At 41.7% G+C, this 12373-nt stretch overlaps 1 protein-coding gene across 4 annotated transcripts in view; it reads right to left on the bottom strand.

Moving 5' to 3' along the window:
- The window catches only part of Csnk1a1 (casein kinase 1 alpha 1), a 33103-nt gene extending 21208 nt beyond the window's left edge, over nt 1-11895 (bottom strand). For 2 of the 4 annotated variants that reach the window (XM_021214949.2, XM_029547147.1), the window contains exons 1-2: nt 11237-11895; nt 10516-10622 (exon numbers count right to left, since the gene is read on the bottom strand). In XM_021214949.2, the coding sequence (XP_021070608.1) occupies nt 10516-10622; nt 11237-11359 (230 nt within the window). In that variant the 5' untranslated portion in view covers nt 11360-11895. The remainder of the gene's footprint in view (nt 1-10515; nt 10623-11236) is intronic. The other 2 variants (XM_021214950.2, XM_021214952.2) reach the window with 2 other exon arrangements.
- Between the last annotated feature and the right edge of the window lie 478 nt (nt 11896-12373).

Here is a 12373-nt window from a genome sequence, read left to right as displayed (position 1 = left end):
TTTAATGCTATTTCTTCTTTTACAGTTTTGCTCTACTATGCTACACTGTTGATAAATAGCATCAGTATTAACACAAGAATACAAAGATTTCACTATAAAATATTCCCAGGAAGAAAAGCCTGTGGTTTGGGAACTCAGGCCCTGCTAGGGAAGCTGTTATATTGATGACTGGAGACTATATGCAGATCAGAATGCTGGTATTTCTGTTTTTGAAGTTGTTTATTTCAATTAATGGTCTCAGATACTCAATACTATCATTGCTTCAATACCACCCATCAGAACTGTAGTGTATTTCAAAAGTGATATTCAAGAGATTTAGGAAATACTGATAAAGCTCATATCAATTGGTTCTAATATCAGACCACTGTTGTATTGCTGACTAGAGACTGCATGCAGATCAGAATGCCTTCTAAATATTCTTATATCCACACACCAGTGCTGCCGTCAGCTGCAGTCAGGCTTCTTTTGGAAGTGGGTTATGTGCTAACTGTGGAGACTCTAACTGGTCAAAGTGCTGACATTAACTGTTGAAAATGGGTCTTAAATAGGACTTCTATATCTCGTTCTCCAAGGCCCAGGGAGTATCCCCAAATAATGTCAGAGCTGGAGAAAGAGGTAGAAGGGCATGTGGAACATTCTCTTCTGGCTTTGTACTTACTCTTGACTTCTCTCATCAGCATAAAGCCTGTAGCACCACGCGAGCTACTGCATATTTATCAGTCTGATGTTTATAGTTAGCTAACAAGACAAAGCCGAATAATATCTTCTTTCACAATTATCTTTGTTTACTATGCGATATGCATGGTCAAATAAGGTGTGTCAGAAAAAGAATTACAAGATCCAAACTTCATATGATGACTTAAATACTAAGTTCCAAAAAATAAAAAAATAAAATAAGACTGATCCTTACATTGTACGATAAAGGGAGTTGTTGCAGGATAATTGATCACACTGTGAACACCAAGATTGTTATTTACTGAAAAGCCTGTCTCTAGCTGTATTGTGGCTGAGCCCTTAGCACAACATCTTTAATTCTTCTAGCTGGAATACAGACACACCCTTAGCGTATACCTTTAATCCCAAACAATGAAGGTAAAGTTCGTTTGTAGAATGAAGGACCCATGTTTGAAAATGATGTGGCAGGCAAAGTGACACATTTAAAAAAAAAAAAAAAAAAGGTTTGACAGAATAGGATATGCCCAACTCTCAAGAGAAGAGAGGAAAGGGGAGCTCCATGAGGGGCAGGGGAACCAGGCATTTTTACTGGGAGGGCTTTACAGAAAGCTCAAAAAAGAGCGAAAAGAACAAAGTAGACACAGATAAGGAGAGAATAAGTCAGAGAATGAGAAGGAGCCAGAAGATCAGAACAGATTGATAGAGTTAGTTTGAGGCCAAGCAGAGCAATTCGGGGGGGGGGGGGGGGGGAAACGACAAGAAAGAGAAGCCAGACTGATTCAGTCAGCTTGCAGATCAGCCAGCCAGAGATCAGAAAGAACTAATGCGTGAGCTCTCAGAGGCTGAAATCATTCTAGGCCTAGATGAAATTGTATAGCGGCTAGAGAGGCTTCCACGACTAGGTCTAGGTTAAGCAGACAGAGGCTCAGCCTTCAGAGAACAAGGTCTACTTGAGAATAAGTTACTTTTACTGAGGTGAAAGCATGAATAGTCACAATAAACTGCACGTAACCAGTATGGTTCCTATACAAAAAGGAACCAGTTACTTTACATCTTCTTCTTCACTAGTTAATTCACTAAAAAAAACATTTTATATCCATTATTCTACTTATGTTTTTCTTGGTTAAAGCAATGCATTCTTATTAGACTACTTAAAGTTTGACAAAAATCACAACGAATAAATTTTTTGGCAGTTCATGTTGTGAATCCTTTAAACACTGCTAACAGTGGTAGTACTATGGGGCAAAGTGTAGACAACTGAAGGTCAAGAGATTCACCTATTAAAATACACCTACCTACTCAATGGAAGTGGAAAATACAGCTGTCATCTGCATATCAATCACAATTTGTTAATAGTCTTGCTGTTTTGGTTTGGTGCTGTAGATCAAATCCAGGGGCTCCCAGAGGCCCAGCAAGCACTTTACCACTGCTATACGTCTAAGCCCCTGATCATTAGTTTCCTAATAGGCAACTAACCATACACATACAGCAAATAAAACTGTTGGTGTCCTGTTGGTGTCCTGCGGCCAGCAAGGAAATAGAGAGTAAGTGCTAATGGGTTCAGGGTACCTTTAAGGAGTGCAATGAAAATACCCTAAAACTGGATTAGGGTAATGACTGTTACAACTCTACATGACAAAAATTAAGTCATACACATTAAACGGGCCAAGCTTTTCATTAGCAAACTGTCATTTAAAGTTATTTCTAATATTTCTTCTATACTCTAACTAGAAGTTATAGAAATCTTGCCGGGCGTGGTGGCGCAGGGCCTTTAAACCCAGCACTTGGGAGGCAGAAGCAGGTGGATTTCTGAGTTCAAGGCCAGCCTGGTCTACAAAGTGAGTTCCAGGATAGCCAGGGCTATACAGAGAAACCCTGTCTCGAAAAACAAAACAAAACAAAAGTTATAGAAATCTTAAGGACAGTTAGAGTATTTGTGCATATATGTATGTGTGTATGGATGACTGTGAGCTGCCACCTTGGTGCTTGGAATAGAGCTCCAATTCTCTCAAAGAGCAACAAATGCTCATACCCAAGAAGATGGTGAACCATCTCTCCACCCATGCCATATGGCTAATTATTATTATACATGGTTAGGGTCTGAGAAAGGCTCACTTCACTGGATTCAAATAGACAACCTTAATGATATCTGTCCCTTGAATCTGACTGCTGGCAAGTTTTATGTCAGCTTTTACATATGACAGAGTCATATGGAATAGGGAATCTCAATCTGTAAAGTGCTCCCACTAGTTTGGCTGTGGGCAAGCCTGTGGTGCAAGCCCTTGAGGTCCCACCTGGTGGTCCTAGATGCTGCTGTAAAGCAGTCTGAGCAAGCGAGCAAGCAGCAACCCTCCATGGCTTGACTCAGTTTTTGCCTCCAAGTTCCTACCCTGACTTCCCTCGGTTGTACTATGGAATTCTAAGCTAAACTCCCAAAGTTGCTTTTGGTCATGGTGTTTTGTCATAGAAACAGACACCTCTAATTAAGACACTGACCAATGAAAGCAACCGAGTGCTTCTAGCTTCTAGTTTGAAGCTTATTCTTTCTTATATATTATCCTCTTGAAATTAAGAAAACTCTCATGCCCTCACATATTCAATCTCATTTTGAGAATTAAACATGGCTGTCCTAATTTCCAGAGGAAGTCAAAGTAACTGGTGCCACCTGCTTTGACTCATAACACATACTCAAAAAAACAAAAATTGACTTTTCATTGAAGTGTGCCTATTTTAAACTTGCTGTTACACAGTGGGAACTCATCGGGAAAAAAAAAGCTTTTTATATACAACTTACTTGAATATGCTATATAAGCATGCTTATAAGTTTAAGTATATTAACTTAACCAAGACAGTTTCAACCACTAGACTTATTTGAAGGTAATAATATTCATTTCTGAATTAAAATTGCAGAAGTTCAAAACTGGAACACTGATTCCACCAAGTACCATTTGGTATTAGGAATAATTTAAACCCAGTGTCAACAGCCCCCACACAAAACCAATTCCAGACAATAAATAAGAAAAAGCATCAAGAACAGACAAAGGAAGACAGGCGTGGTGGCACAGGCACACACCTTTAATTCCAACACTGGGGTGCTAAGGCTGCTGGATCTTGAGTTCTAGGCCATCAACATAGTAACCCCCATCTCAAACTAACAAAAATAATAAATGTGAAGAAAAGAGAAAGTAGAGAATGCATAAATCCAGAAGGTTCTTGTTACATTTTTACTAAGTACTAAGTATAACACTTTTTTTTTTTTTTGGTTTTTCGAGACAGGGTTTCTCTGTTTAGCCCTGGCTGTCCTGGAACTCACTCTGTAGACCAGGCTGGCCTCAAACTCAGAAATCCGCCTGTCTCTGCCTCCCAAGTGCTGGGATTAAAGGCGTGCGCCACCATGCCCGGCTGTATGACACACTTTTAATGAAACTATTTCCAAGCTTTTCAAGTTCAGATAAAGGAGGGCAGGACAACAATGTCACTTGTAAATTTCTCCACTGTACATTTACAGGCAATACAAATCAAACATGGGGCAATTTATACTACCTATACTTCAGTCACTGTAACCATTTTCTTAAAAAAATAAACAAGCATAAAAACAGCACATACCACACAAATTCCCAAAACAGCAACCTCTACTTGGTACTGACTTAGACATTTTAAATGGCTAAGATAGTAATTAAACTTATAATAGGCTAAAGAACATTAAAAAGGCAAGGTCTCACATGTGGCCCAGGTTGGCCTAGAATTCTGAAATTACATGTATGCTCTACCACACACATGGTTCTGGGACATTAAATTTCAGTGACACAGCAGTTTCTTTACATCAGTATTCAAGGCAAAAGAGCATTAGCCCAGTGCATTAGCCAGTCTTAGTCCAATGTAAGTATTAGAACTAGAGAACATTTCAATTAGAAGCTAAGCAACTTAACCATACTTGCATCAATTACTTCTAGAATTCAATATGTTCAGTGTTTATTCCTACAGCTGGACTGAGAAAGCAAACAGACACATACAATGAAGTCACAGTAAGAGCTTCTTTATACTTGAAGGCTATGCTGAGCCTAGCAATGAGACTGAGTTCAAGCATTATAGGAATGCACACAAAACACAATGTTTTTAATTCAGTTTTAGGTATCTCCTTCACCAAACAACAAAAATCACCAAATCATTTGGATGTATGAGGTTAACAGTATAGCACTCTAAGCACAAAGAATCCATTATAATATTTCAGAGACAGTTTCTCTGGGTAGCCCTGGCTGGCCTAGAACTGGCTCTGTAGATCAGGCAGGCCTCAAACTTGAGACCCATCTAACACAGCTTCCCTCCCAAATGCTGGGATTAAAGGCATGAGCCAACTCTAAGGTCAAGGTCTTACTGATATTGTTTAGGAACAATAGGGATAAATTAGCTGAGCAGATAGGCAATAGTTATTAAAATCCTACATAGTGTAGTATGGTTGTTCCTGTATTTTCCACATCCTAATCACCCTATAAGGCTTTAAATATCTATGTCATATACTATGTTATTTTTACATGAAACTACCAACTTATAGGATTCTTGTGATGATTAAAAGAGGTAATACATAAAACACGTGGACAATGTGTCTCTTGTTTTTCATTTTATTTATTTTTCCAAAATATTTCTATGTATCACAAGTGGACTGATCACAGAGGAGGAGTTGGATTCTCTGGAGATAGAGTTAGTCATTAGCCACCCTTAATAGGTGTGGGAATATAACTTAGATCTCCTGTAAGAGCAGTACACATTCTTAACTACTAAGCTCTTTCCTGTTTGTTTGGTTAGATTATTATTGCTATTATTATTATTATTGAGAGCAACATAGTTCAGGCTGTTCTTGAACCTCCTGCCTTAAAAATTATAGAATTCTAGATTCAAATCCAGTTGGCTTTTGCCTTTTCAATTTTCATTTAACGCTTCTCAACTAATTCTTCTGTATGGCACTTTCAAAGTCCTTATTAAAACAGCTGCAATACGTTTCCACTCACTGGTCACCGAGACCAGGGAATGGCAATATTCTAGGCCTTTAGAACAGGAGAATCAAATTGGTCCCAGAACTTGGGAGGCAGAGGCAGGCAGATTTCTGAGTTCGAGGCCAGCCTGGTCCACAGAGTGAGTTCCAGGACAGCCAGGGCTACAGAGAGAAACCCTGTCTCGAAAACAAACAAACAAACAAACAAACGAGAATCAAACTGAAGTTATCAACTGAGTATTCAAGCAGAAGCATTGCAAGCACACAATTGTTTTGTCAGGTCACTCTTACAGAGTACCTAAGGCGAGAAGCAGACGAGCAACCTGAAGGCTTTGTTGTTGTTTGTGCTTTGTTTTGGTCAGTCTTTCATCAAATTAGAAAAAAAATGACACACAACTATGATATAAAATTACCCTAAAAAATAGTCACAGATTGTAGTTTATAAAAGATAAGCAATGCATGTACATAATTCTATCTCCATAAGGGCATACATTTGTCAACACTAATTCAACCACACATTAGCATCTTTGCATTTCATTATATAGAAATATATCTAAGCCTTAAACCAAAGTAGATATTTTTATTCCCGGTAGGTACAAAAGATACTCAAGTAACTTAATAACCCACTTTAAAGACTGAATTAGTGAAAAGTAGTGGGGAACACCTTTAATCCCAACACTCTGGAGGAGGAAGGATATCTGGGTCAACCTGGTCTACAAGGCTGAGTTCCTGGTTAGACAAGTTACATGGTGGGACCCTGACTCAAAAAGATGAAACAAATTCTAGACTTTTCTCTATACATTTTTTTTTCTTATTTGTAGAACTCTAAGCCAGATTTTGTGGTTTTATTATTATTATTATTTAATTATGTGTGGATGGAAACAGAAGAACTGTAGATAGTGAATGAGAGTATGTCTCTCTCAGTATCAAATAAAGGCGTGGAGTGTAGAGCAGGCATGATATGACCTTGACATGGAGGTGATAATGGCTCTCAGGAGAACAAGGAGCCAGGAACTCAAAATTTAATTTGTATCAGATGTTCTTTTTAAATTTGGGACAGTAGATATTCTCTCAGGTTTTGTCAGCTCAAAAACACCATCCCACAAATTAATACAAACCATTTCTAGTACACTTGAATTTAGATACACTTTGAAAGAAGTCACTTCCTAACATTTTCAACAGTTGTTTTCCTCTATAACATTACAACCTTATTCACAACATACATACTTGAAAGCAGAAGTCTAAGACTGCAACTGTTTAAACGCCTTGTAGCAGTGAATGTATTCACTAATGCTTCCTACATGCAAACGCAGGAAGATGTGGTTTTAAAGCACAAGAAAAATTATGTTCCCAGATCCAAAGCACCTTCTTAGACACAGTTTTCCTACAGAAGAAATATTTTACCATGTCTCTCTAAAGAGTTAATCTAAAAGTGACCAGAAGCAGATGCATTTATTAGTCTTGCAGGTAGTTTCATAAAAAACTATTTAATGGTTAGACTCTGACATAGCACCAAACTCTGAAAAAGAAAATGTTTGTTAACTATCACCCGGAAGCAGGTCTTAAAAACTCATGAACTGAAAGATCTGCAATTAAGCAATCAAAAACACTTTAAATAGGAAATCTTTAATCACACCAAAAAAAGCTGGGAAGAACATAAAAACATAAAAAGCTGGGAAGAAATGAGTTCTTTACCCAGAAGAATACATCTCCCATTTGTTCCTTGGGAGTAAAAAAAAGTGTGTCACTATGTGAATATATGTGCAAAAGCCTGGACAGGAGAACATCAGACTCCCGAGCTGGAGTTAGAGACAGCAGTGAGCAACCCCATCACCCCGGGAGGTGCTGGGACCTCGATGCAGAACCTTAAATGCTCTTAACTGCCTCCTAAACATTTCTTTCTATTCAGTACTCTCCCACCCTCAACAAAACTAAAAACATAAATTAGTAATTTTAATTGTATTGATGAGGAAGCTGATGAGCCTTAAGGAGGTTAAGAGACTGACTCTAGACCACCCTAGCTTCAAGAGTCTTGAGCAGATATAGAGCTCAATTATCCAATCCCTAACCAGTTCCACTTAGGTAAGAACTCTTCTTGTTTATTAAAACTGTTCTTCCTTTAGAGAAAGTGAATTGACTTGAGAACAACAAATAGAAAAGGAACATAAAAGTGACAGTAATTCTAGATGAGCTTCCAGTGATCCCCAAGCCAAAGAAATTAGTTTCTTGTACCATACAACTGGATGTCATACTCTTGAAGGCTAGACTTCTAAGGGCAAAAAGTACAGAGGAAGAGGGAGGCTACCACCTTCGTAGGCCACAACTAAGTCTCTTTTAGGATATACCAGATTATCTTAAAATCATCTTATAAACAGATTATGTGTACATACACAAACCAAAGTATGAAAGGGGGATGGGTACAATGAGGTAAGAATTTATATTTTTAAAAATTTTAAATTATATCAACTAATGGATAAAACAGACTGCTCTATTTAGCAGCCAACTTAGTATTTAATATATATGTATATGTATGTGTGTCTATCTACCTATTATGCATAAGTGACATAGAAATACAGAGGAATATACAAAAAGAATGGGAAAATCCTACTTCTCTTTAAAACCAATGAACTGGTCAGTTAGGGTGGCCAGCACTAGAGGGAAAGACAAAACAATCTGAGTTTGAAGCCAGCCAGAACAATGAGACTCTTGTCTCAAAAATAATTAAAAACAAAAACAAAACCCAACCCACCATTTGTTTCTATGTACCCATTCCTGCCATTGCTGAATACCCCAGTCCACTCTCCAGCCCTCTCTAATTACTGCTCTGTTTTAGGAACCACTCCCAGAAGCCAGCTAGTCTCGGATGCCCTCCCCAACCAGTCCACCAAGGTTTCTTCCTGAATCAGTCTCCTTTCCCAGGAAGCCTTAATTTAAAAGGCTGGTTAATCTATTTAGCCACACCCACAGAAAGCTTACAAGGCCTTAACTCTCCCTGCACTCACCATTTCACATATAGTAGGCACCTACTAGTCTGCTCCCAAGTCAATGTGTTCATCTGCTTAGTATACTACCCACTGCCCTTAAGGATCTGTATCTGCAGGGTCCTTAAATAAGCTACAAAACACATTAGCATTTGTTTAGCATTGAAAAGGCAATGACTGGTTTTTTTGTTTTATTTTGTGTGTGTGTGTGTGTGTGTGTGTGAAATTTATAACTCTCCCAACTAAGGGTAATATGAAAAGAATCAAACACAAATGACCTGCTACAGGCTGACTGTATTTCTAAGAAATCCCAGGAAAAACAATAGTGATGAAAGCAGATCAGCAGGGACCGAGGGCCTTATTTCCCTCCATGATCGTAAATATTAGTAGGGACAAAAAAATGATCAAAAACTCAAACTTGGATCTCCTCCAATTTCACTTTCATCTTTGCCACATAAATCTGGATTATTTTCAAAGAGCTCATTTACAAATGACCGGTGGTGTTATTTATCTCCCAACATCTTTATTAAAATGTTTCTTTTTTAAAAAATGTTTTTTAAACAGTATTTAGGTTGAAGACAATTCTTTTAAGATTGGTGGGGTGGGGGCGGGGGAGCCAGGGATGGCTTAATGCTTTGTTCCAAGCACAGAGGAAGCAGAGGCAGGGTGATCTCTGAGTCCCTGGCCCAGGGTAGGGGTTGGTCTACACAGCCCATTCTAGGTGGAGCGGAGGGAGGGAGGAGAGAGGGAAGAGAGAATACATCATGTAGCCGACCAGTTAATTCTCAACTACGACTGTTTGCAAATGTTATCTTTGAGTACTGCTAGGAAACAGGTGAGATGTAAAACTATAATTTTTAAAAAGGTTAATTTCAAAAGCAAAATTTAAATTTAAAATTATTCTAATAATATTTAAAAATCTTTGGAAGAGCACTTTCTATCCTGATTATTTCTATTTACCATTCATTCCCTTCTAGTTCCCTTTAAATGTTACCAACAAAATAACTCAACAGGTTGAAACTATTTATCAAACTGTTGTCAAGTGAGGCTTTCTTTTATACAGCTGACCACAAGATTTCAACAGTTGGTGCTGTTCAAAACTGCCTTTGCCATTACACATAAAGTTTGTAGGCACTGAAACACAGCAAACATTACCATTCACAAAAGCAAAAGGCGACGAGCACTTTGGAAAGGATTTCACATGAGTACAATTTCACAAGTTTATGTCGCATCTGCCGCAGAGATCACATACTGTCATGTCATCCATCTCCTCCCCAGAATCTCATGGCCTTATGAAACTCAATTCTTGGCTTTTCAGGGTTAACCCACTTTAGGCTGCTAAAGGAAGCTTATTTTGTGATTCCAAGCTGAGAAGAAGGCAGGAATATGGGGGTTGAGTCACGTCGCTCCGCCATTTTCTAAGCGGAGGAGGAAGACATGTTGGAACAAAAACACAACAAAAGAGCAGCCATTTCCCAAACCAGCTCCGAGAGCAACCCCAATAGACTAAACTCAGTTACATCCACACCTTCAAAACCACTTCAGGGGACAAACGTATGAACACCAAAGTATCTCCTTAAAAGTAGCAAGAAGCCAACCCTTCCGCGTAGGGACCAAAGACGACCTGCAGAGTTAACTGCAAATGAAAGCCCTGGGAAGCGGAAAAATGACAGAAGCTAAACGCAGCAGTGCAACAAACAAATTTTCAACTAAGTTGGAGAGATAAAAATTACCCAACGATTACGGTTAACTGTGGAATCTGGAGGACCCAGCACCAAGACCGATTCATCGGCTCCAATTACCAGCCTCAACCCCTTTCACCATCTCGCAACTCCCTCTGTGTTCGACTACGTGCTCAAAGGTGCTTACCGTATGTGAGGGATGCCAACCCCACCTTGAAGAATCTTATACAGTTTGCTCTCGTACAGCAACTGGGGATGCCTGGCCTTCTGGGATTCTAGTTTCACTGCCACTTCCTGCAGAGGAAAGGGGACGGTGGTATCAAAATCCCTACAGATATTCAAACTCACTTGGGAAACGAGAAGAAATGTTACCAATGCTTGCTTCTAGCCGCCACTACAAGGACGTGAAAAGATGGGGAAGCCACCTTAGTAATTACAAAACACAAGCAACCTCAAAGGCTTTTGGGGGGGGGGCGCAAAGGCGAACCCCCCCCCAATGTCCTCTAAAGGAGTCGTGCAGAAAACAGCCAACCTTGGATTGTTAAGGCAAGACTTTTTAAAGGAAACTGTTCTAACTGGAACAAGAACCCCAGGTTAAATTTAGGAAATACAAAGAAAACCACGGCGATCATACGACTTCGCCCTTCTTATCTTAACAGTTAAAATGAGATACTTTGAACAAGGTGGGAAACCTCAGAGTTTATCCTGACTTTCTATCGGGTTTTTCCTTTTTATGGAAATAGTGGGGGAGGCTGCTAAGCCAGGAAAACTGGCTCGCTCTGGACTCCCCAGTGCGTGCGTGCGTGCGTGCTGTGGGAAGAGGCTCGGAGTACTTGGGGGGGGGTTGGGGTGAAAAAAAAAAAAAGCCCAGCGTTAACGTTCCCCCCACCCCCGAACCGGGTGATTACCTCGCCATTGGTGATGTTGATCGCTAGATAAATGTCCCCGAAAGAGCCAGATCCGATCTTCCGCACCAGTTTGTATTTCCCACCGACGATAAATTCGGCCTTGGAGCCGCTGCTGCTCGCCATCCTGAGACGCGAAGATGGAGGCGGGGGGCCGAGCCCCGACACCCCAGGAAGAGGATGGAAGCCTCCGGGGCTGTTCCACCCGCGGCAGAAGTGAGAAGCGCGGCGGGGCAAGCTAAACCCAAGGCTCGGTCGGCGTCACGGGGCGCACGGGCGGCAGGGAGAAGCCGGATCGCCGCCGCCGCCGCCGCCGCTCGCTGAAGAGGGCCCAGGCCGCAGTTCGTTTCGCGAAGGGTGGTCGCGGCTGCTGAAGCTCGGCCGCTTTGCTCTAATCGGGCGGCCGCCGCTGTGTCGTTCGTGGTCGCGGCGACGTCGCGGGCTGGGGAAGGGGCGCGGCGAACGAGGGCGGGCGGTCCCGCTGCCACCACTGCCGCCGGCTCCGGCCCGGAGGGAACCCGTCACTCCGCCGAGGCCGCCATCTTGTTACTCTAGCTCCAGCCAACACAAAATGCCCCCGGTCCCCGGGAGCCGCTTCTTCACGGCGCGGAGCACTCTGGGAAAGGCAGCTCGGGCGCTCTCTCCGGAGGGTGGGCTGACAAGGGGAGGGCGGAACCGGATCCGCGACAGGCGCAGCCCACGCGCCCGGCGTCACCCAGTCCCGCCCAGCTGCGCCTGCGCGCTGCGAGGCCGGGGGGGCGGGGACTGCGCAGGCCCGGTGGCGGCCTGTCCTTTTTTCCCCCCGCCCCACCCTACCCCTCCCGCCCGGGCTCACTTCCTTTTCCGGGCGGCCGCGGCTCTGCGCTTGCTACCTGTTAGTCACTTCGGACCCCGAGGGCAGTGTCTTGCTGTGCGTCAGGAGAGCGCGTTAGGGAGTCACCTTCTTTTTTTTTTTTTTTCAAAGGTGACCAATGAAAGCTTCTGGCCTCCTTGGGCGTCGAGTGATCTTCCTTTCCGCGTTTGAAGCGGTTTATAGCCTTTGATCCTTTTTTTTTTTTTTTTCCAGGTCACTCTGGGGCCGTCCCCTTTTCCAGTACTGTGGGGTCGGAATAGGTGGTGGCCTAGGATGGAAAGAGAAAA

The sequence above is a fragment of the Mus pahari genome, chromosome 15 (genome assembly GCF_900095145.1).
Source record: "Mus pahari chromosome 15, PAHARI_EIJ_v1.1, whole genome shotgun sequence".
Taxonomy (NCBI): domain Eukaryota; kingdom Metazoa; phylum Chordata; class Mammalia; order Rodentia; family Muridae; genus Mus; species Mus pahari.
This window is presented reverse-complemented; position numbering and strand designations above follow the sequence as displayed.